Source organism: Cavia porcellus, unplaced genomic scaffold (genome assembly GCF_034190915.1).
Source record: "Cavia porcellus strain 051 isolate PalLab524CR breed Dunkin Hartley unplaced genomic scaffold, mCavPor4.1 scaffold_19, whole genome shotgun sequence".
In the NCBI taxonomy this organism is placed as follows: Eukaryota; Metazoa; Chordata; class Mammalia; order Rodentia; family Caviidae; genus Cavia; species Cavia porcellus.
The window spans coordinates 60,230,590-60,256,719 of NW_026947502.1; the positions used below are offsets into that span (position 1 = coordinate 60,230,590).

General features: G+C 38.2%; 1 protein-coding gene across 4 annotated transcripts in view; it reads right to left on the reverse strand.

Annotated features, from left to right (window-relative positions):
* The window catches only part of Fam91a1 (family with sequence similarity 91 member A1), a 42,172-nt gene extending 16,369 nt beyond the window's left edge, over positions 1-25,803 (reverse strand). Inside the window, exons 1-17 of one of the 4 annotated variants that reach the window (XM_003467359.5) lie at positions 25,467-25,801; positions 20,561-20,645; positions 19,237-19,388; positions 17,663-17,720; positions 16,901-16,968; positions 16,242-16,355; positions 14,782-14,872; positions 14,330-14,392; positions 10,764-10,870; positions 10,254-10,292; positions 9,553-9,665; positions 9,033-9,148; positions 7,833-7,945; positions 7,460-7,546; positions 5,403-5,535; positions 1,726-1,874; positions 201-335 (exon numbers count right to left, since the gene is read on the reverse strand). In XM_003467359.5, the coding sequence (XP_003467407.1) occupies positions 201-335; positions 1,726-1,874; positions 5,403-5,535; positions 7,460-7,546; positions 7,833-7,945; positions 9,033-9,148; positions 9,553-9,665; positions 10,254-10,292; positions 10,764-10,870; positions 14,330-14,392; positions 14,782-14,872; positions 16,242-16,355; positions 16,901-16,968; positions 17,663-17,720; positions 19,237-19,388; positions 20,561-20,645; positions 25,467-25,538 (1,695 nt within the window). In that variant the 5' untranslated portion in view covers positions 25,539-25,801. Of the gene's footprint in view, positions 1-200; positions 336-1,725; positions 1,875-5,402; positions 5,536-7,459; positions 7,547-7,832; positions 7,946-9,032; positions 9,149-9,552; positions 9,666-10,253; positions 10,293-10,763; positions 10,871-14,329; positions 14,393-14,781; positions 14,873-16,241; positions 16,356-16,900; positions 16,969-17,662; positions 17,721-19,236; positions 19,389-20,560; positions 20,646-25,466 lie in introns of all 4 variants that reach the window. The other 3 variants (XM_063231134.1, XM_013149966.3, XM_063231133.1) reach the window with 3 other exon arrangements.
* Between the last annotated feature and the right edge of the window lie 327 nt (positions 25,804-26,130).

Here is a 26,130-nt window from a genome sequence, read left to right on the forward strand (position 1 = left end):
GTCGTGAGTTCAATCCCCGGTACCGATAAAAAGGAAAAAAACAAAAAAAAAAAAAAAAAAAAAAAAAATTCTGGGCTAGGGGTGTAGCTCAGTGGTAGAAAACTTGTATAGCATGTATGACAGCATGGGGGCCACTCCCAGCACACACACACACACACACACACACACAAAATATATACACACGTACATACATAAAGTACCTGGAATATGTCTGGCAGTTTTCGGAGTCTTGTACCTTTTGACAGTAAAAGAGATGGCGGTCCTTGCCCAGTAATGTGGTAAATATACAGTTTAAACCAAACAGAACTCACTTCTGGAATAGCTGGTCCAATATGCTACAGTCACAACACAGTTAAGATAAAAGCTGTCACACTTATCTATAGAGGCCAAATTTCACACGTGACAAAGTATAGTCTTCTAAATAGCAAACATCCCACAAATTTTAATTACCATTATCCTTATGAAAGTGTTAAGTGTTCCACCAAAATAGTTCAGCTTTATCTGGAATAAGGAGGCACATCATGTCACATGGCATTAAACTGGGCTTTAGAGTGGACTGCATAGGTCTGAATCTGCATAGGTCTGAATCCTTTTATCACCCTAAAACTTACTAAGTTACCTAGAAAATTACTTAAGCTCTCTGTGCCTTCTTCTGCTCAACAGAACCTACAAAACCTTTTATAGGCTCAACAGTCTATTAAAGGGCAATAAATATCTACCTCATGAAGATACTGCAAGATTGTTTCAAAGACTTAAAACAGCACCTAGCACATAAGAAGCTCTGTATTCAAGTACTAGTTGTTACTGTCATTAATTACATGCAATGTTCCAAAAGGGTACTATCATCTCTGCATCCATTTTACTGTCTAATCAGTTTACTGACTTCCCCTATGCCAATAGGTTGTGTTAAGCAAGAGGAGGCTGCATTGAGAATCAAAACTTGGCTAAATGCAAATCTAGGACAGTTCCCAGTGAGTGCGATACAAGGCTGACCCCTAGTGTGGACACAGGGGCTCCTGGAATAAAGCAGCAAGAGTAACACAGACTACATAACTTCATACAAGACACTGTTGCTTTCTTCTATACCATTAAACTCCGAACCTCTTGGAAACCAGGCAACATGGAGCAGAAACACAATCTCCACACTAAAAATGGTATCTGCCACAACTTCCTCGCTAAATACAACAAAAAAACTAGTTTATTTTTAAAAAATAAAAGACCAAAAGTAGTTCTCACATATAAATTCCATAGCCTGAGCTCTAACTTTCAAATACCACAGTTTCTTTCCATCACAGCCCCACTTCTAAAACATTTGCTTTTTCCTAAACTTATCCCTCAAAATGATCTAGGCTTCCTTCTGGGACAGCCTACAACAGTCTCTCTAAAATGCTTTATGCAGGACTGGAGATTTAGCTCAGAGACACAAGCACTTGCCTGGAAAGTGTGAGGTTCTGAGTTTGATCCCAAGTACCAAAAATAACATAACATAACATAACATACTTTGTGCAGAATGAAACCTTAATCTAAAACAAGTTACTAGATGATACCTAAATAAACCCAGTTATACTTCATGATTTGAATATAACATCTTACAACAGCATGCAATACAAAACTGCTTTCTGACTCAATGTTTTAAATATTCAGTTTAGAGTGAGGAAAATAAAACCACTTGTTTTCTTAGTGAAGTGACTGCAGTTCAAAGAGCACCTTATAATGGGTCTTTACCTGAGGGGTGCAACTGCTGATGGGCCGGATTTCATTGGTGAGAGGAGCCATGGAAACCAGCAGTGAATAATTTTTGTTTAGAACTCTACTGCAAGTGGCAGGATCCAAACCAAGAAGGCTTTCACAGCGTAAGAGATCCAGAGGAAAACCTGAGCAGTGATTGAGCACACAGAGAACCAAAGACTGACTATGTGAAACAAAAATGTAGAAAATGAGTTGCTGATAAGTGCCTTAAGATTTTAAATATTTTTATATCTTACCATTTAAATGGTAAGATAACTCCATCAAGAAGTACCAAATTTCCTAGGGAAGCCACTAAGACACTTTAGGATTTAAAGTTCACATTTTATTCTCTAATGTAGAAAGACAGCTGTCACTTTTTAACAAGTAACTATTTTATCTGCCTCCCACTATCTTATCTCCCTCCCCAAGTCACTGTGGAAGCCTGAATGCCAGGGAAGCCCTATCTTTCCTTCAGTTTCCAGTCTTTGCAGAAAGAATCATAATCCAGTTCTGAGTTTACACTGGGGCAAGTGTCCCTCATTAGAAACCTGTGCTTTCTCTAGACAGCTGGTCTGTAACGCACTCAGCACACATTTTAAGCATTCTTCCCCTTAACCCTTTAGGAAAATGCCAATTCTAGGGCTCTCTAAAAAGAGGTATTTAAGGGCTGGGGATTTAGCTCAGCAGTGCAACTGCCTGCCTGGCAAGCACAAGGTCTTGAGTTGATCCCCAAAAAGAAAGATATTTAAAATAGAAATGAACTTTGAAACCACTGGCCATTTCTTCCTTCAATAAGAATGCATCTAAACAGAAGTGGTGCTCAAGGCCTGGAAACACTGTGCATAACTAGCACCAGGATCTTTCTGTCTAAATCATTTTGCAGGAAAGAAGCCCTGTTAATAAGTACAAGATCATATCAGATCTTTTTGTCTTACCAGGAAATGAGACCCAGCTCTAAAGCAAAGCAAAAAAAAAAAAAAAAAAAAAAGAAAAGCGCCTTGGTCCATCACAAAGAGACAGCAGCCAGTTGGAACACAAAAATAACTGATACAGTAATGACTAATCATAGATCACTGAAAAAAACCAGGAATTCATAAAACCATTCTGAGAAAGAGAATGTCTCATCTCAGTGGTCAAATACGGAGAAAATGCTAAAGTCTGGAGGGGAGGGGGGATACCAATTCACATCCATCAGAGTTCAGGCTAAGAGCTATCAATGGATTCTAACTTGAGGGGAAAAAACTGCTATGGAGGAGACTACCTGCATGACATTAAAGTATTTTCCCATTAACTGATCAGAATTAACAGCACCAATGAGAGGAAGAGAAACATCAGGTACCTCCAGATAGTATATATGTAGAAAGACATGGCACATTGTGTCTACTCCTGCCTATACAGTATGCTATGCCAGAGTGAGAAACTTTCCAGAAAGACCAATAAAAGATAGAAACTACTCTTTAAAAGTAGGAATGTCCTCTTTAAAAGGACATAAGCCAGTTGAAAGAAAAAAAAAAAAAAAAGAGCTATGGATTTGTTGTAGAATCAAGAGGATAAAAGAGGCACAATTGACAGAATATAACGCTTGGTCCTAAACTAGATCTTGTACTTAAGAGAGAAAAATGTTAACATTAGTGCAAGTGACAAACTGGAATGCAATAAAATATTAAATCTTCTGAAGCTGACATAAGGAAATGCTTCTATTCACAAGAAATACACCCTAAATAATTCAGGGGGCAAAGAGCCATCATGTGCAACTTACTCCCAAATTTTGGGTTAAAAGTAATTAGATTTTTCTTACTCTCACAATGATTCTATAAATATAAACTGATGAAAAGGCTGGGGTCTATGGTTTAATGGGAGACTTAAAAGAGTCCTACACTGGATGGAAGATAACCTGGTCTACACCTCAAGAACAGGCAGAGACCAGCATCCAAGTGGCTTCTACAGAGTGACACGTCTAGCTAGAGCAGAGGACGTAGCCTGAAGTGAAGTAAGAAGTGACTAGGTGGCTGAGGAAAAAAGGAAAGAACAACCTAGAAAGGCCAGAGAAAGTTGTATTTGATTAAGTAAACTGAGACACTATCCAGCAGCCATGAGTGGAAAAGCAGTGTCCTATAAAACTCCAGAATCACTAAATACCCAGTGGGGCCAGCGTCACTCAGCTAAGCTACCTGCCATCTCTGTTCCCCTTAACCGCTCTTGGCCAGCTGATTCTTCCACATACTAAGCTAAGCTGAAAAGAGAGCCAGATGCTATGAGAGGAACGAAATAAAAAGGAACATGACTAAGAATCTGATGGATCTTGGCCAAAAAAAGAATCTTTAAGCAAATCTTTAAGTGGCTGAAATTAAATGTCTTAGGAGCACTGAAGCTTTATGATGCTAAGATGTAGTCCTTGTGAATGCTCAAGGACATAAGCCAGCTGTACTATGAGCAGTGCCCATGCCCAGATGCAGATTGGATCTTTTGTTTTGTTTTTATTTGAAAAAAAAAAAAATGAGAATAAAAAGTGATAGACTTTCAAAAAAATAATAGATTAGCACTGATTAATATATTGCATATTGTTGTCTTCAAAGTAGCTGTTCAGATTACAAGACACAGAATAAAAAACTGATCAAACAATGAAAGCACAAACCATTCTTTTTGATGAACCAACAGACATTAACAGAATAGCTACCTATCTTATATATATACATGGTCTTTTTCCTTCTTTCTTTTCTCCTTTCCTCATCCCAGCTTTTCTTTTTTGAGCAGTTTCTTTCACTTTCATAATATCTATTGCACATTTTGGATCTCACGTACTCTTTCAATTTTTTACACTGGGGAAACAATATGATATTTACACATGCGAGTCTGATTTATTTCACTTAGGAGTATGGAATCGTCTTTTTAAAACACACAGTCCTAGGTACCCTTTCACCCTTCAAGAGCTTCATCTAGTCCAGATCTCTAAGCAGAGACTCCAGGACCATTAGTTCCTGGAGTTTGGGAACCTTCATCTGTCACAAAAGTAATGGACTGTGAGTCACCTTAGAGTCCATCAACACATTCAAAGTGCTGCTACTACTTTTACTTCTAAGAGATGCCTAGCTCCTTTAAGTAAAGTGGTTTAGTGACTATTACAGTAACGTATGAATAGATGCTCCTGTTTATTATTTTTATACAACAGGATGTATCAAGCTTAAATTCCATTTTTGGGAGACAAAGTCTCTCACTATGTAGTTTACATCAGCCTTGAACTCACTATGTAGCCCAGGCTGGCCCTGAATTCATGGTGACCCTCCTGCCTCAGCCTCCAAAGTGCTGGGATTAGAGGTATGTACAACCACACTCAGGATTCTTAAACTATTATGCTCCCCATATTATCTAAATTTTGGCACCTGTTCACCTCTGAGAGCTTATGTCATTTCTAAATTCTACCTACCTATATAATCTCTCCAACCTTTTTCTTAGAGGCTAGACATTAAGAACCACAAATATTAGTACCACATGAGAATAAACAAATAAATAAAAAAATCAAAGAAATACATAAGACAAGCCTATAGTATAAATTCAGTATGCTCTCTACACAAAACAGATTAAATAAGTAACAAGTAAGTGAGCACGATTCGTTTACTGTCTTAGGGAAAAGCTCTGCACGAACATGTCTTCCAAGTCGAGAACACTTATCATACCATAACTGGGTTGGTCTGGCTGAGCAGTCTGCGCAACTAGATCTTTATTATGACGCAGAAACAGTATTGTGTTTCTCAGAGTAAGTGCGTGATCGAAGTACCTCTGTGCTTCTCCTTCACCAGTGCTCTGAACCTAAATCAAGGGAAAACCGATTTCATAACAAACACCAATTCTGTGCCATTCTAATAAATAATTATGTGATAGGACTATTAGGACATTATTAAAAATCAACAGATAAATACGTGCTTAGACAACACTGAAACAAATAATCCCAATCTCAGTTGAGTTTCCAGTTTTACTATCTATAATAATGAAACTCACTATAGTATCTAAATGCTACTAAGTTACATCATTATATAAGTTATTTGACCCATTTATGGTTTCATTAGAATACTTAAAAAATTTTTAAAAACCCATTATCTTGCTTCATCCGGAGAAGCCCCCAATTCACCAATTATACATCTAAAAATTTTACCATTTCATTCACAATTTTGTGTCACAGTTACAAGGTACAATGGAGTATGTAATTCACTGTAGCTGATTGAAGACACAGTTTAAATTCATTCAATAAGGATTTACTGGGTGTCTTTTCTGCACTATGACCTCTCTAGGAGATAAGGAAACAGTAACTGACCAGACAAACCCTGTCTGTAGTAGCCTTATATTTAACAAATACTCTTTGGCACTGAGCCAGTAACCTGTTTAATATGTAAAAATACCTATGCTCCAGATGTAAACACAAAAAATGGAAGCAAAGGTCTAGGGAGGGATTACATTTACATTACATTAACACATAAAAACATGTTTAATCAAGATTAGTCTTCATTGTTGGATTTTTTTGTTTGAGACAGTATCTTGTCATGTAGTTAAGGCTGGCCTTGAACTCATGATCCTCCTGCCTCACCCTGTCAAGTGCTGGGATTACAGCACATCCACTGTGCCCAGCTAAGAAAATATTTTTAAAACTGCATTTACCCAAAAAGGCTTTCAACAATGACTATGTGGAGGAAAAAATAAAAATTTTTAAGAAAACAGATCTATGAATGAGTGAAAGTACAGAAATGATCTTGGAATTGGTTGTAACTGATAAAAGTCTAACTCTGTAAGCAAGATGATGATCAGGACACCACAACTTAAGATGAGCAGGGACACAGGAGAACATTAATAAGCAAAAGATACATGATAAGAAATGGAGTTAGCAAGGTGGTAAAAAAGGATTGAAGAAAAATTCAAACATAAAAATAGAACTAAAAGAGACCAATTAACAGCAAGAATTTCCTGAGATCCATTTCTATACTAATGAAAGAGTAATTCTACAGAGAAACAGCAATGAAAAAGGTTACAGACAACAAAAGAGATAAAAAGCACTGAATCATCACAAAATGTTCTAAATAGTACATTTTTTAATGTACAGAATTCATTACTAAAGCACAAAAGATACTAAAATTATTAGTAAAGGAACATATTCAGCATACAAACTGTTTGCACAAGAGCAGAGAATAAAATAAGATACTCAGGAATAAAAACACCAATCAAGGGCAATCAAGCTTTAGAGCTAAGGAGAACTAGGGATGTACTCACAGGGAAAAAGGTGGGTAAGAGCAATTATGGCTGACGTCTTCAAGACACTAAAAGGGATAGTGAGAGTGGACGTAAATATGACACCCAGGGACACAGATGGAGATTCGAGATAAATGGAAAACTTTAAATAAAACTGCTTGAAGGATGATCTTATAGGTCATACCAGAAAAAAAGGAAAGCTTATCCTAGAAAACCTTCAGTTTAAAAATATACACACAGGCTAAGATTTCTATGTCCCATTTCTCATTGTATCACGTTATGTTTAGAAGTTATATAATACAGACACATCACTTTTTAAAAAATCACCAAATTAACTCATTCACTCAATATGCTTAGTTCTAAGTCTAAGGCAAGGAACGATATAAAAATGAGCAAAAATATACCAAAAATTCATGAGGTTAGCATAACTGAGGTCTCATCAAGCATGGAAATGTTCCAAATGCACTGTTATCCCCAATATGCACTCTAAATTTACCTTTTCTAGTTCTACAAGAAAGCTGTCTAGAGACTCATCTGAGAGTTTGCCTACTTCAAACATTGTGACTGCATGACTTTTCAAGTTCTGCAAAAAAAAAAACACAAAATTTAAAGTTCTAGCTTTCCTTTTTCATACTAAACATAACAGATTGATATTATACTTTCTAAAATATTTAAACTTAAAAAAGGGTGAGATAAGGATCTGATTTTTCCAATTAAAAAAGCAACTTCACTAAAGGTAATGATATGCCTCTGTGGAATACAGAATAATCATAGTCACATTTTAAGGAATAAATCTATAACTCAGAAAAGATATGAAAGCATTAAATTATTTGGTAGCTAATTTGTACTTAAACGAGTATTTGACTTACTGGTGAAAGATTTCCCATCATTAAGAAGGCAGTAAGAGTTGAGTCAAACAGAAACGCAATACGCTTTGTATGTCCTGCAGACAGACTCAAACTGCTTAGACTGGCTGTATCAGCTGAAAAAAATGATTTAAAATCATACAATGAAAACTATTCTCTGCTTATCATTTGGAATGAGACAGTATTTCATTTTAGCTTTATTGGGTAGCCAGAAAGTATATAGTCAAATATACACAATATTATAGTTATAAGAAGTCCCAGTCATCTTGAAATATAGAGAAATTGGTTTTCAGGTTTTGTCTGTTTTTGTATTTTTGGGGAATGGTTTTGGTACCAGATCAAACTCATGACCTTGCGGCTGACAGGCAGGCATTTACGCCACTGAGCTAAATCCCTGGCCCCAGGGTTTCTTTTTTTTTAATGGCAATTACTCCTGCAATCAGTTTCTTGAAGACCAATAATAAAAACTTGAAAGGTCTGGGCAATAAGACCAACCGGCCTAATCCCTCTAAATATGTCACTGGACTTGGCAGCAGTTAGAAACAAGAGAAGGTCTATGTCACGCTCTTTGTCCCTCTCCAAGTAGCCACTGGCAGCTAGCGTGCATACAATGCTTCTCTCTTGGGCCCGCCCTGTTGTCTCAGGCCCAAATGGCCTTACTGTACTGAGAAGCAACCAACCTCATCACGCAAACACTTCCCAAACCCTCCAGCCTTCCTGGAGCTCGTCCTCTCTGCACCCTCCAAGCACCATACCTAGTTCTCCTGCTGGAACAGTGTTCTTGTGTGCATATCCTCTTTCTCCCTGGATTTAATTTTTTAAAAAGAAGCTGGGCTTGGTGGCCTGTAAATAATCCCAGCACTCTGGGAGATCAAGGCAGGAGGATCACAAGTTCAGGCCAGTCTGGGCACCTTACTGACTCCGAGACACTCTGTCTCAAATGAAAAGTAAAGAGAAGGCTGGGGATGCAGCTCACTGTGAACAGCCTGGATTCAAACCCCAGTGCCAAAAGAAAAGAAAGAGAGAAAGCAGGTAACATTTTGTGTTGATTTTATACCCCAAGATTTATTAGTACAGGGTCCAACATACAGATAAGAACTGCATACTGAAGAAAATCTAAACCAAAGCACAATAAACTGTGAGAACATAGTCTGAACAGATGCTGTGCCTACATAGACTAAATCAAATGAAGAAACTGTTCACCTGGGTCTTCTTGACTATTTGTATCTGTGTCAGTCGTCGAAGAAGCTTCTTGCACAGGACTCCTACTCTCCCCACCATCCCATGATAAGAGCATCTTCTGTGGATCTAAAGTACTCCTATTAATGTAAGAATACATTTACTTTTCTTAAAAAAAAAAGTCAAAGAAATGATCTTGCTTAAAAATAGCTACTGAAGTCAGTAAATCTGAACAATCTATCTAAAGCCAGTCTTATACCCAAATCAGAAACCAAGACACACCCCACAGACACACAGCTTCTTAACCAAGATACAGAGACAGGCTTAAGGGATCTCTAAAAAACTATGCAAAATACTGAATATGCTCTTTTCTAGATTAACAGTTCTTAGTTTTCATCAGGTTCTAAAGAAGAGTCATCATACAAAACTTTTAAATCACTAACATACAGGGTTTACCTCAACTGAAAGACTAAATAAATTTATTTATGTAAATTCATTTCTTTACAAACAAAAACTCTCAAGTATTACTAAATAAATGAGTTACTTTAATCTGTTTACAGATGGAACATTCTTCCACGATGAGTGAAGTTGATCCAGATTTATTACTTGTCCTTTCTTATGCGCAAAACCCAATCGGCAATACATTGAAACAGCATTCTGAAAGGAAGATAAAACAAATTACCATCTGGGCTGGGGATTTAGCTCACTGACATAAGCACCTGCCTTGCAAGCGCACAGTCATGAGTTCGATCCCCAGTACCAAAAAAAAAAAAAAAAAAAGAAATTAGCATCTAAAATAATCTAGACATTAGCATATTTGTAGAGAGAAAAATACATAAGGCCTCTGGTGATTCTCAAACATAGCCTGAAGAGAAGAACAGTTGGCTGCAGGTCTGCTCGGACATCTGGTCTCCCTGTGCATCGAAGTAGGGTACTCCCGCTTCTCAGGCCCTGCCTTCCCCACAGCTATTCTGATGAGCTGGTGCTGCAGCTTTAACTGAGCTCACTACTAGATGCTGATCGGGCCATCCTGCTGTAGAGTCTCTACACTCCATTAGCACGAGTACTTTCACTCATCAGGTGTCTTGTCCTTTTGTCTCTCTGCAAAATCCCTTTAAGGTGCACCCTCCCTAACACAGTTAGTAAGACTCTCAAAGCTTCTGTCTGTCATGAGCAAGATAGAAACCAACAAGTAAAATCCATTCCATATACACATTATGAATGAAAAGTATACTTATTACTTACCTTAACTAGAGATAAGTCTATCTCAAGGACATTGGCAAGCTAAAAAATAAAATTAATTTTTTATTCTTAGAATTATGAGCACACTACACAGTTATAGTAGACATACATAGTCAGCAAAATTTGTTATGAATAACTAAAAAACTGAATAAATTTTGAATTCAGAACTTTAAGATTCTTAAAGTATTACAAATTTAGGTAGTTAATTATAACAATTTAAGATTCTTCACTCTAATTTTGTCTAATTTAAAATAAGAAATTCCTAAATAGATCAATATAGTTGACAGTTCTTTATATGAAGAATCATACAATATTAACCAAACTGTAAATTAATACAAAGATAAATTTTAATAAGCACATGCAAGAATTAACTTATGAACAGAGTGAGATTCAGATATATTACTGGTCTCTCATCTTCTGAGAACATGTAAACCATATTACTAGGTAATTTCACTTACCCTACATAAACTTATGACCTTGAGATTCTTCTCTCGTAAGATGCTGTGCACTTACCTCCGCAACGTTAGTGTGCTCATCTATTGAAACAAATATTTTGTAGAGCAGAGTTTCAAAATAATCACCCTGCACTCGATTCATCACAAAGCCTTCAAGGGGAGGAACTAAAAAAATAGAACGAGAAAGTAGAATTCAAATATTAGTTCACAAACAGGAGCCTTCATTCTGGGACAACACAGCTTTTGATTTATTTTACCCACCCCACAGCAAGTTTCTAAACCACGCACAGTTAAGGCCACAGAGTGTATCCACACAGAGAGAACCTGGAAGGGCAAAGGCAGAACCTGCAGAGCAACGCAACCCCCTGTGGAGCTCTGAGTCACCAAGGCGGGGCAGTGCTGGAAGACACCATATGATGGACACAGCACAGGGCTGCCTGACAACGGGACGTCTGGGAGGCTTGTGCTGTGCATGCGCTCAATGTCTCACAGGCAGCAAGTGCCTGGGCCAAAGCAGAAAAGCAAAGAGCTGCCAGGCAGCATAGCAACCAGGCAGGTGGAAGGCATCAGTTCTCTGCCTTTCTTCCCACCCCCCTTTAAGCTGAAAGTGGAGAATTCGCCTGCAGGACGGCCACGTCTGCCACCAGGGAGTCAACGCTCTTTAAAAGGGCATTCACTCTGGAATCTTCCCATGGCTAAAGGTCCAGACCATCTGTGGTACAGCAGCCAGCCCCGCCACTGCTGCTCCTCTGAATGGTCATTCTCCTTCTGTCCCTTCGGCCCACATGCTCTCCATCTGCCTTATCCGAGAGCTCCGCCTGCCAGGCAGCAGGGCTATGCTTCCCTCTATACCCCCACTGTGCACAGTTCACCTGAAAACACCGGGAAACACGCACATCTACACTACAGCTGAACATAGGTGGCCCCGTATCCCTGGTCCTAACGCAACTTAATTGTAACCAAAATCCAAATTATTCCTAATAGTGAAAATAAGAAAAAATTTAAGTACCTAAAATTAAGACACTGAAAGACTATAATATGCATTTCATGGTAAGTTATATACAGTATTTTATCAGATCTAGCTTTTCTCATTTTCAGTTTTACTGCTAATATTTCCAGTCATCTAGAGACTTTTAAGGATTAAAGGCCTTTGTTTATAGACATTCCACATTCAATATTATTCTTCTCCTACACTTTCTGACCTGTGAAAAACATGCATGGATATTTACTAAATGTTCATTAAGCATTAGACTACTGCCAGTACTTCATACACACAATTTTATTTAATCCTCCTAACTCCATGAGTTATATGGTAGTACAATCACTCTTAGAGATGAAGAAACCAAGGCACTAAGAGTTCAGAAATTCTCCTAAGTTACATTTATATCTGGCCAGAAAATAGGTAATTCTGCATAGAGATATGGATGAGTCTCTAGTAAATACTGTCAAAATACAAAGTACTAACTAGAGTACCTATCTGTATAAAGTCACATCCTATCTGTGTAAAAAAAAAGTCATGTCCATATATGCATATATGCAAAAAGTATACTTCCAGAAGGATACACCAGACTTAACCATGCCTATTGAGAAAAGAACAGAGCAGAAAGACACAGCAGTAGGAAGCAGCCTTTTTATACCTTTGTAAATTTAGAATTTTGTATCACAATTATTCCCCACTCAAAAATATGTTTAAAATAAATAAATATAAAGGAGAAAACGCCTTGGAATAACCAAGAAAATTATAAAAACAGACTCATAAGGAAAGCCTGCCCATAACTAATTAAAAGTTACTCTAAGTCACTACAATCAATAATATGACATCAGTGGGGGAAAATACAGAATAAAATTTGTTATCTAACAAAGTCACTTACCACTCAGTAGTAATGACTGGGGGTGGGGGGGACTGTTAGTATTTATTTAGATACTATTCACCATACAGCAGAACACCAAGTTGGGTCCTTATTTCACATCAAATACAAAAGTGCCAGAATACGGATTTGAATATAATACATATCAATCATAAATATAACCATTTCAAGCATAATACAAATCAAAGAGCAATACAGGGGCAGGTACAAAACACACAGTTGGAAAGCATGGTGAGTGGTGGAACATTTTCCATTGATCAACAGAGCCTTGCAGAGCATTCCCTTTAATGGTGACAGACAGCGTGCATTCAACAGGACAGCTCCCTGGATCTGCCCTACTAACTGCCAATGACTAAGTCTGCTTGGCAGAACGCATCACTCTAGTACAGCAGCCATCTGTTCAGCCTTTCTGTTTCTTTCAAATGAGCTTACAGTCAATGTGAGTCAATTTCCAAGTGACCAGTCAAAATGGATGAAACAAACAATTCAAAGACTGATCTTTTGGGGTGGACCTCAAATGAGCCAATGTCAGTCAGGCAATCAGGTAAGAATAGGGACTAGAGTGCTTTCACACCTTCCGACTGTGACAGGGAGCCACTACCACTTTCTGTTTTGCTAAAGTTTTCAAATATTAAAACTAAGCGAGGCACAGTGGCATATGCCTGCAATCCGAGACTCAGGGGGCTGAGGCACGAGGATCATGTAAGTTTTAGGCCAGCCTGGGCTACATAAGCAAGTTCCAGGCCAGCCTGAACTACATAGTGACACTGTCTCAAAAAATTAAATAAAATTAGTATTCTGCATTACAGCAACTATACAAACACAATTATGTGTTTAGCCTTCCAAGCTTAAAACAGAGCTCATGTATGTACAAGGATCAAAAAGCCTTGTCATAAACCCATGTTGACACCAATAAAGGTCAAGACATACTACAGTACCCTAACATGAATAAGTGTATCTATAACAGGTCCTGTCACCACTCGTTTGGTAATAGTATGGTTATTCCTCATAATCTGACACTTTATAGTTGATTACACAAACACTAAATATCTTAGTTTTTTTAATTATCAAGGTCAAGAGCAGTAACTAAAAAATACTCTGGAAATCAGATTTCTAACACACACCTGAATTAAGTGTTTTGCAAACTGGTAAGAAATATAAACTACACGAAAAACAGAATCACTCTGTGCTCAGCGATGTGAATTCTATTACTACTACAGTATCCAAGACACTGGAAATAACCTAAATAACCAAGAACAGAGGAGTGGCTTAATAAACTGATACATCCATTAAGTGTAGAAGAAAATACAGGCTCCTAACACCGGCTTAACTTGAAGAGGTGGGAAGGAGGACAGGGGGAGGAAATAAGCATGAGAGAGACTGCAGTAACATGAGACACAGGTATATTAAAAGAAAATGAGGAACACAGTTCCATATCACTCAGCATGTACAAGAACTGCTATGTACTAAACGAAGGACCAAAAAGGTGACATGAATTTATAAAAACACTGATTTGATTTGTAACTATGAGGAATTTATCTTGAAATTCCATTAATTTTAATGTAGTGTCATACCAAAATATAAAAATAATAAAGCAAAACTATCATTGTGGGGTACAATATAATAAAGAATAAATGTTTTCCTTTGAAAAATCCTAAAATCTAAGATTCTGGAATGTCTAACTCACTAGGATGACACGCAGTGCCCAGCACTGAATAGCCATTCAGAGCTGCTGAAAATGACGGCCCAGACTTACCCGCTATACAACTGTCATCAGATATTGGTACATCCAGATAAATAAATCCTTTGTTATATAAACCTACAAAAAAGTAAAAGCAGTTTGTTTTAGATAAACACTAAGAGTACTTTTTAAAAGTGATTCTTGCACTTCTTACAAAGATTCTTACAACTCAATATTATGTGAAAAAAAGGAAAATAAAAGACGAAAAGATTTAAAGTTTTTAAATCTTAGTTTTCTACACATACTTAGAACTATAAAATTTTTCTTTCCACTCAACTATATAAATTTCTAGTGTATAAAGCTACGTATAGACACACTGGAAAACAAAAGACTAAGATCACATTTCAAACAGTAGCATGCCTTAGCAAATTATATTTGTCCCTAATTGATAAGTAATTACCATTCATTATTGATGGCTTAAAACAAAATTTTATGTTGACAAAAGACCATTTCTACTAACCACTTACTATGTACTACATTGTAATCTAGTGATCCAGAGAGCTGAGGGCCTGAATCGATGATCTTATCAATAGCGCATTTCTCAGGCAAAGTGCATATCTAAGAAAAGCAAAACATTATCAGTTAAGTTCTGTCCAAATTAACCCATTTAGTCTCCTGAACTTTATTCAGGTTGAATTCAATGACTAGATGTTAGTAGTTGAATAGCTATACTTTTTTTCACTTATCACTATAGAACTCAAACCAAAGTAAAAGCTATGCACATAACCATGATTTGAGATGAAAACATACTACTGAAAGAATTTTGGGAGCTAAGTCACAGACAGGCCCATATCTGCTGGTTAGTAACAAGAGCTTACTAAAGAACACCACTATTTAGTCCTCTTCTGTGAACTGGAGTCACAGCCATTGGCAAATCAGATTCTAAAGCTTTGAAATCAGACATTCACTCAAACACCACATGAATATTATCAGTGGCCTAGAGACTCATCAGCTTATGGCAATTTGACAGCTCCATGAAGAAGTATGTGCTTATACTGAAGCAAAATTTCTAACTCCACTCATTGATTTCAACAGACTCTCTGGAGAAAAATCCAAAACAGACCCAATAAAGGTCCTATACTCATTTATCTTCCCTCAACTACACATAGATATATATGCCCTGGTCTCCAGCTGTCATCACCTGGCCCCTTTCCTCTAAACCAGCAATCCTTGCAAAATGCATAAAGCTTACATCAGATAGGCTACACTACATTTTATTTCCCTTGATCTTAACAGTATCAACACAGCAAAGCACTGATCATTTTAACACCGTGATTAACGTACAGGTTACCTAGCAAACTGCCTAGGTCAGGGATGGCGAACCTTTTAGCAACGAGTACCCAAAGTGAAACCCAAAACCCACTTACTGTATTTATTGCAGAAAGCCAACACTGCGATTAAACCTGAACACTTAGGTTTTAGCTTAGAAAAACCAACTCATACATTAACATCTTTTGTCTTAAAGAAAAACAAATAACACATATGCCACAGGTTTGCCACCACTGGCGTAGGCAAAAACACTTGCCCACCACACTACTGTAATCTGAGCTGTTAAATTAACTGCCCTGCGCTCACTTTCCTCATCTGTGAAATGGGAGTCAAATCACACTTCCCCCTGGGGTTGTTACGAGAACTGAGTGAGACAATATAAAAAATACTTGTAGTGGCCACATCCTTGTTACTTAACTACGGCATCATGTCACTTTCTGTAAAACGTCTATCTAATTAACACCCCCAGATTACTGTACCTGAACCAAGTCAAATCTCCCGCATCTTTAAAGACTACCTTGTAAATTCCAATATTCTGGCCTACTAAGATCACTTTTAACTTTTAATTAGTTCAGCATTACCTTCTAAACATACAACATAACTACTTACAAGCTGCAAAATAAGAAAAGCTCTGTGAGTAACTTCTCCAGATATCTACCTTGATGTCGTCTTCTGTGATATATCCAGCCTGCACCACCCACCATGCCTCTATGGCAATTTCCACTGGCTTTATCGGCAGAAGATCACGAGCCGTTTTCCTTCTGAAAAATTTCTGCCATGGTATGAACATCTGAGAATTAGCAGTCAATCTAAATGGTTACTTTCTTTCTTTTTAATCAGTCACATAATAGAATTGCTTCTAATAAACCACATACATTATTAAGCTTTCATGTTTTAAAATCTTAACTACTATACATATACTGAATTGAGAAATTCACTCTCAAATTGTTTCACAGAAATTACTTAAAACACTCATCATAAGTCTGGATTAAAATTCATAAGCCCTAATGAACCACAACAGTTGAAAAACACATTTGAGTATTATTTGAATGGCACTTATTTCAGTCATTAAGTGAATTCTGGAGCTAGAATGGCCAAGTAAAAAGGCAAACAGAGCAAAATTAACTGTTAAAAATAGACATGTCCTGCTCTAGATGTTTTAAGTCAATAATGATTACACTAAAACCTAGAGAATATTGGCTTGTACTATGTATACTTTATTAGATCAAAGAGGTTACAATTCATTATTTTTACCACTTTCAAAAAAAAAAAAAAACTGTAAGAAAGTCAAACAATGAAAAAGGGAAAATGACTTACTTTTGATGACCTACACTGATTCATAAGATCAATATACTGGTTTCTTCCTATGCCAAGAAGTCTTAGACCTGAAAGAAAAGTCTTTTCTTTAAAATAGATACTATAAATAAAAAATAAATACATACTAGTTCTTGATATGTCAGTATACTCAAAGTGATATTAGGAAAAATCCTTAGCTTATGTTCATCTTTTCATTACTAACTTATATGGCCTGTTAATATCAAATTTTAAAAAGAATTCTTCAAACAAAACAAAAGAAAAAACTTCAGAAGAGTTGAGTTCAACATACTTTTGACAATGCTAAATCACACTGTAAAAAAGCGGAAGTCCTCCTAATTTCAAGAAGTAAAAATAAACTCCTCAGCAAAAGCTTTCTACACATAGAATTGTCACATTTCAGATATATACAGTACATCATTAAAATAAACATAATAAAACACTAACAAATTATGTTGGTTAAAAACTCTACATCAAAGTGTCAAAATATTCTGCCTGAACTTTGTTCTTCCATTCACTATTCACATAATCCAAATATCAAAAAGAACTTCATTCTCTAGAAATAGGATAGGTAATCTTATTATTCTGATCCAAATTTAGACTAAATCTTATATTTGGTTTATGTGATAAATCTTCCATTAATGTTCCCTGTCCTCATTTTTCACTTATTTCAGGTTAAAAACATTAGGACATAAAAAGAGAACAGCATGTATGTACAAAGACACGATCTAAACAATACCTCCTTCAGCACAATGAAATACTTACAGTCAGCAGCAGTAAAATTGGGCAATGAGTCATAACTTTTCTCACTGTTCATAATGTCCTTTTAAAAAGAAAAAAAATTGAAATGTAAGAGTTCCTTAGATAAAAGCATGTGTGTAAGTACATATTGCTATAGAAAAACAGAATAATAAGTATTATAAGAGGCACTGAGGACACAGTTTGTCACCCTAAAGCATACATGCCACATTGATACTGTGCTTCTTAAAGTCACAACTCAGTAATTGAAGGGCACACTTTCAAGTCTGGTTTTCTTATAGCACTGTGAATCCCAGAAAGTCACCGTATAAGCTGGTCCCTGGGGAAGCTGTGCAAGGAACACCTCTATTACAGCTTAGGCTTCCAGCTTCCCCACTCATACCTGATCCTAGATTGCTACACGGAGGGAAGGCTCCATGTGTCCCAGCCCCATCAACCTGCATCCAAAATACGCCCTAAGAAAGAAGATTCTAACCACTCAGCAGCCTTTGCTCCTATGAGTCTCAGTGGCGACAGTTAAACCTAGTACCTGCTTCTCCAGCTCCAACCTGTTTCTTCAATAATAAACCAACTGTTTATTAAGGATCAGACCCATTTTCAACCCAGAAGCTAACTACAGTGGCCTAAGAACGGAAATCACACAGCAGCAAGTACCTGGGTAAGACTGGCATGAAAGCTGGTAAAAGAATAAAAACTCCATCTATTTATTGACCTTGTGGATAACACCAGAAAAGTAAAAGGACAGCAATAACTGTCCTATGTACCGATTATCTACCACCTTCTTTTACACTATTCCACTTCTTTGTTATGCTACTCAGGCTACCAGACCTTAAAAGAAGGGACCTTGGGCAAGCTAATGCAAAGTGGCTCACAGAGCTACATGCAGGGAGCTCATCCCAAAGGCACCACACCGCACAGGGAGCTGCCTTCCCTGGCACCAGGTTCCCAGCTGCCCTGGCTCTAGGTTTCTCTCTGCTCTTCATGCAGCTAGTGAGTCCAAAACAGCAATACTTGGACTTAATTAAATAGCAAGCCAGTACTAGATAAATACTGCCAATCTATACATAAAGTGCACTTAAAAATAGTATCTAGCTAAATTTACTTAACACAAGCTGCCCTTAGAAAAGGATAAAAACCAAAACCTAGTAATTACAAAAAGGGGACATTTCTCTTTCTTGAAGCACATACAACGTTGCGTCTATGCCATGATCTATTTATGCAGTTAGTGAATAAGTACATTACATTTCTCTGCACTTAATGATTATTTCACCCACATTCTCAACCTTAATTATATATTAAAACCAATACATTTTACACAGACTCCACATAAATAACTACATGGTACGAAGCGTCACCAATACCTTCAAGATACACGGTAGAAAAACAGGTCCCTTTCCAAAGTGAAAACACCAACCATGATGACTACCTGTGCAAGTGGCACTAACATTAACAGCCAAGCCACCCTCATGCCATAGTTTCAGAAACAGTGTCTGCTGTAGGTGTAGAGCTGGTTATCAGCTGCAAAGTGTTCTGCCATGTGGCCCACCTATCCCCTGAGTTCATGCACACGGGAAACTTACTTCCATGATCCCGGTGTAGTAGGAAAAGGGCGTGATCCGCAGGCCCTTCACTATGATGTCCGACAGGTGGTAAGGATACAGCATGAGATGCTCACGACTGTACTTCAGCAGCTCCTCATAGTATTTCCGCTCATCCTTCTTGACGTGTTTAACTACAGGAAAGCAGGGCATTTACAGTGCTTCCAGGTTTCCTATAGTTACATTAACTAAATGTACTAAGAAGTATTTTACAGACCAATTTAATTTTTTTAAAAGCACATGAATTAGAAGAGAACCAATAGCAGGCATGGTGGCTCACACCTGTAATCCCAGCACTCGGGACAATGAAGCAGGAGGATCGCTGTGAGTTCGCGGCCAGTCTGGGCTACAAAGTGAGTTCAAGGCCAGCCTGAACTGCACAGTGAAATCCTGTTTCAAAAAGGCAAAAATAAATAAATAAATAAATAAAATATTCTAAATTGGAAGAAAGGAATTATAGCACTAGAAACAGCTTTAGAATATATAAGCAGAAATATATAATAAGACAGATAAGTTAAGACATAATTTTTACCAAATCAGAAAATAGGCATGAACAGTAACATGCTCACTCAGAGGGACTAAGTGCAGGCTATCAAATGATCCAACTCCTTTCTACATAACTTTACAAGATAGCCAAATACAAGCAAGTTTTTTGTAAGTCAAGAATAGTTCTACAAACTGCTGGTTTTCTGTTTTGCTCTGGTTTTTTGATGCAAAAAAGTCTTCTAATTTCCATGGAAAATGTTTATGGAGAAAAACTATCACTTAAATATATGCTTAAACCTGACATGAGTGAGGAAAGGCTAGCAGGACAGCAGAACACAATAACCACAATTACCTGACAAATAAAAAGCAAATTTTTTTAAATCGCATAAAAAATATCATGGAACCATTTGTGCTTAAAATTTGTTCCAATTACAATACAAACTTTTTTCATTGAAACTGTATTATTTATAGAATGTATAGCTACAAAGCAAAATTCAAAGTTGAAAATTAAGAACTCATGTACTTTTCCTTTTCTGGCATATTTTCAGGCAAATGAGGGCACTGCATTAAGATTAATATTCTATAGGAAAAAATTTATAAACTATAAATCAATAATCTATTCTGAAAGATAATTTTCATCAGAATTAGAAAAATGCACTTGCTAATTCAAATTGGTAAGTAGAATAGGTGAGTATGGGTTCTTAAACTCTGTACATGGAATAACTCAGTACCCTGAAACATGTGTTACAAAGACAGGTTTATAAAAATGTTAAGTCAGAAAAGGTCATTTCCACCTCAATGTAGAAATGTCTTCACTTACCTAAGTTATTTCTATATCGTAACTGATTGCGGATACTGTACAGGACAACTTGCTTTTCATATTCTCTCTGTGAATTTCCGAGACTCTAAAAGAAATTTCAGATAGTTATTCAACAGTTTCTAAAATCAATGGTACCTCTTCCCCCACAAACTTTCAAAGTCATGACCCCTAATTTTAAAGTCATAACCCCTAATTTTATCCTTCTTTAATTTTCAAAACTGAATAAAGAATATTTCCTTAAGTTTACTTATGTTTTTTGCTGCGGTATTAGTGAAAAAATACAATGTATTTTTTCCATCCTGGCTTTGTAATATGACTTACTGAAATTACCCAATGCAAATAAAAAAACAATACAGTTTTCCTTACAAAGACCTGCTCCCTGAATGCCCTTAATGTGCACGTGTCACATGGATGGATGAGTGGTTTTCTGCACCTACATTTATTACAATTTAAGAATGGTAGCTAAAGACAGACCCTTGACTCACAGTTATTTGTAACTGAGGACTATGATTGGTATCTAGAGAATGCACATTAAGACTGCTTCTTTAAAATGCCATTTCCTTATGATTTTTTTTTTTTTTTTGTCTTTTTCATTTTTATCGGTACCAGGGATCGAACTCACGACTGTCTGCTTGCAAGGCAGGCATTTATGCCGCTGAGCTAAATCCCCAACCCCTCCTTATGATTTTAATAGGAAACATGGAGACGATTTTAGAATTTTGGTGGAGCCATTCCTTGGTATCCATGGGCACTGGTTCCACAGTTCCAAGGGTACCCAAACCCACGGATGCCCAAGTCCCTCACATAAAAAGGCACAGCATTTGCACTAACCCTACACTTCTCCTCCAGTATACCTCAGACGTTCTCTAGATTACTTACATACCTACTACAATATAAATGCTAAGTAAATCCATGGTACATTGTGTTGTATGTGCTAATGCTAAGAAAAAGTCTGAACAAGTTCAGGACAGACACAAAGTTTCACTGTTTCAGTCAGAAGTTGGTTGAATCCACAGATACATATCCAGGGATAGAGGGCAATCTGTATTTTTTTTTAACAAGTGAAATATTTTCAAGCAGTGCATTTAATGTCTTAGCTTTAAAGATGAAATATTTATGAAAGCAAAGAACCATCAACATCACAGACAATGTGCCCATAAACTTAATTTATGACTACTACCCCTACTTCCTAATTAGTAGGTGTGATCTTCCCACACCTATACTATAAAGTGGACTAAAGTATCTTAGGAAATCAGTGCCAGCAAGATTCACTGTATTTCTCATAGGTTTTTAAAAGTCAAAGTAAAAATACATAGTCCTATCTTTCATTTAAGGCACTCTTCAAAACAGTTAAAAACTTACACCTAAATAGACAACCAGACATGCTGATAGCATTTTAAGAAAAAATGAGATATGTAAGAAAATTGCTTTCCTTCTTGCATTTAGAATGGTTTTCCACAATTAAATAGAATTTACACTACTACCAGAATATGCTCATACTGTTTTCATGTTTTAACACTGTAAGTGGTTAGAAGTAGACTTCACTGTGAAGAAACCACTTCACCAACTTCTAGATACAACACTGCAGCCTGGGTCAGTACAGAAGATTCTTAAAAGATTCAAAATGACACACTTTTGTCAAACTTTTAAGGTTTTCTCAAGCTCTACTGTCAAACAAAAGTTTTCTTCTTAGGCAACACAAAACACACACATATCTATGCAAACTCACACACGCACACTATTTTGCTAAAACCTTAGCAAGTTCCAAACATGAGCTTTGTTATTGTTTCAAAATCTTTGAATTTAGTAGTAACAACCATTTTATTCCTTTCAAATTCTATTTCTAGTAGGTCCAGAATGCTTTATTTCAATAAAATATAAAATGAATCAAGATTTTACTTATAAAGTAAGTTACAAAATATAAGGGTCCATTATTTGTAAGCCTCGATGGTGAAAACAAAATCTATGAAACATACCAGTTTTTGTACCAGGTATTAATGACTAGTTCTAATTAATTAATATGTGTGCGCAGATAAATACCTAAAAATTCTTCCCTAGCCAAGTAAAATAAAATGACCTTATTCAGAGATTCTTTACCTCAACATTGCATGGCCACCCATATTCAAACCTCCCACCATGCACATTTTAAAACACTGTTACAAATCATAGCTGTAATGCAGTTCAGGAATCCCTTTACTCTGAGGCAATGCTGGCTTTGCAGTAACACTGACAAGGTCTGACAAATCAAATCGGGGTGCATATAACGGGTATTATAACATCATTTAGAAAGTCAGCCTAAAAGCACAGACTTTCCAAAGCCACTGCTCCAAGACACACTAAAGCCAGTATGTATATCCCCAAATGCCCCTCCTCCCAAAATCACATTTTTAATTGATTCTTCTTGGATTACACAATAATCCTCCACAGTAATTGGAACCTCGGTCATAAGATTTCCCTTAAAATAAATGGACTGTTGATTATGAATTGCTTTAAACAATGAATACAAGTAAGCCACAGAAAACCTTAATAACAGCTCCATCCACAACTTTTAATGTTTTTTTAAAAAGTCTAATGCAACCTATAGCATATTAAAAGTATTTCGCCTCATCTAAAAAAAGTAATTGGCTTAAACTTATTTTTTAAAAAAATCTAAATTTTCTTCCTCTAGCTTTTAGAAGTAGGAAATATGAATCATTTCCAAACCAAGCTCATCAAAACCATATCATAACTTACAGTACCAAAAAACAAGTTCTTCCCATACAAAGAATTTTCCTCAGTTTTAAAATGACTGAGGATTGCCCAGGAAATATCTCAGGCTGATGCCACCATTCATTCCTGCCATAAATATTTATTAAAACCAATTATGTGTCTAGTGCTCACAACACAAAAGCATAAATAATGTAACCAGAAAATGCACCATGGTGGCTTAGCGTTATGATAAAGGAGTACTATGGCAGGATATCCAAGGGCAGCTCTTCCAGATTTAGGTCAGGATAACCTCACAGTAGATGGAAGTTCATGAGTGAGATTGAGCAAGAAGCCACAAGTAATGTGACAGGTTAGTGGTAGGACTAGGTTTGCAATTTAGAAACATTATCCCAGTGTAGTGTGAAGAATGGATGGGAGTGTCCTATTCTGACTGAGGGCAAGAAAACAGACAGAAAGCTGATGCACTACTCTAATATAGAGTGGTAGGGCCCAAGTGTTTGATAACAAACCTGTACAAGTGAGTTTTTCAATATCTATCAATGACCAAGTTTATTCTTTTAAGTTTACAGCTTTAAGTAATCTTGCAAAACAATTTTTTGTTTTTACTTTAATTTGGTATTTGGATCTAATCTTAATACTGTCCTGTGATTATTTTTAATAATCATAAGCAAATTTTAGAAAGCTTTTTGTCACTACCTACTTACCTTTCATTATGCTGCATTAATTTTGATGAAACAGTACAGAAAAAATGGAACAAAAAAAAGGATTATTGCTCTCCCAACTGTCTTTAGATGTCACAGAACTTCAAGCAAGTGTCCAACTAAGCCCTCATTCAAACTTAGCAAGAGATCATGTTCCTTCAGGATTAGCGCTTTACTTTTCCAGTTTCCGATAAATGTGACTGGGCTGCCAGACACCCCAGAATTCTAAGTTCCTGAAATGTATCCTTCCACTTCCCTGAACTTTGGTATCTACTAAGTAAAAACATTTTCTCTGCCATGGGATGTATCACAGACTGCATGCTACTCTTTTACTACTGCAGGGGAGGGGTAGCAAAGTAAACCACAATAATCTTTGTACCACCACCACCACCACCTCCACTCCAAGCTTTCCATAGTAACAATGCCCAGTTCCAACAAAAACACAACGTTACTCTCTAACAAGTAGGAAGAAATGAAAGTCAGAGAAAATGTTTCCTACGAGGCGCTTCTCAAACTTTACGACCACTCACACACTATGTATTTATTCGCTTATTGGTTTACTGCTATTCTTTCTGCGCAAGAATATAAGCTCCATGAAGACAGTCTCTGTCTCATTGACTGCTGCAAATTACCTGCACCCAGAACAAGGAACACGTCCTTAATAAATAAGTGTATGTTAAACATCGGACTAAACTGCCACTCAAAAATTTGAGCATTACCTCCCTGAAGCCTTGTCACTCTTGTGGATGTATCTCTAACAGACGTATCTTGTCTAAGGACGAGGTCCAGTTGGACAAGGAGGGTGTACCCCTTTCAAAGCCCAGTCCTGACCGCTTCTTCCTCCTCACCCACTCCCACCCCCACCCCTGAGGACTCATCATCTCCAAATAACACCGACAACTCCAGACTTCAAGTACTCGGTGGCTCACTATTCTGGAGACTTGTTTTTCCAAACGACGTTCTTAACCATTGAGAAAATCTTTATTTCTCCTGGCTTACAAACTCACTGGTGCTCTTAAGACCCAATTTAAACACCTCTAGACACATCCTCGCCAAGTATCCGGGACAATTTCTTACTCCTACAAACACAACAGAAGGCAGGTTTGAGCTCCGTCAATCTACACCTCATTCATCAGTTTCTCGTCCTCTTTCCACTAGCCTGAACTTCTGGGTGGAGGGGGGGGGGTCAAGGACCGAGCTCTAGATCTCGGCACCCTAAGGAGTCCGGCAGACGGAGGTTGAAGGCGAAGGCTCCAGGCGAGTAGTCCTGAGGACACCATTCTATCCGTCTCGGCGACGGCACGTCATGCAGGCGCCCGGGCCCGAGGCAACCCCTCTGCACCCGGGGCTTCATTCTGGTCAGTGGCCCTGACGCCGTGGCCGGCGGGGAAAGGGCAGGACTCTGCCGAGGGGAACAGCCCGGCCTCCTAGCGCGGAGCAGGTGCGGGAGGGCGGGGCCGAGCCGCTGGGGGCCCAGTCCCCGGTTCTGCCCGTACCTGCCTCACGTTGGCCGGCAGTTTGCTCCACGGGTAGTTGTGGCGGATGTGGAACTCCACGTCTATGTTCATGGTGCCGGAGCCCGGCCAGCGGCGGGGACCGCGACCGCCGCTGCGACGACGCCTCCCGCCTGCCCGCCTGCACCCTGTCAGGGGACCCGCGGGAGGGCCTGCGCCTCACGCGACAGAAGGCTCAGACTGCCCCATGACCAGGCCTCCCGACTGCAGCTCAGCCGGGCCACTGGGCACAGCAGCAGTGGCTGTCGCGACAGGCAGCTGGCGCCCGAGAAGCTCCAAGTTTCTTCCTAGTTTCGGCCCACCGGAAATGTCTCTGGGTTTACGTCACTTCCGCCCTCTAGAGCCCGGGCGGGGGCGGGGCTCAGGCTGGCCTGTCCCGCCCCCTACCTCGGGTGGGCGGGGAAACGCAGCGGTTCCCGGCGGCCTCCGGGCGAGCGCCGCGCGCCCTCGTGGCTTGGGCTTTCGCTTGCTTTCCTTTCGTCCCCGCGGACGGAGACGACACCCGTTGTTGCTCTGTCGTTGTTGGATGTCCCAAATATGTGATCCTGGCTGGCCCTATATGGGCGGTTGCGGGCCCGAGGGCCGGGGATCTGGTGGAGCGCCCTGGGAAAGGCCCCCAGCTGGCCCCTGGCGGCTGAATCCCGGG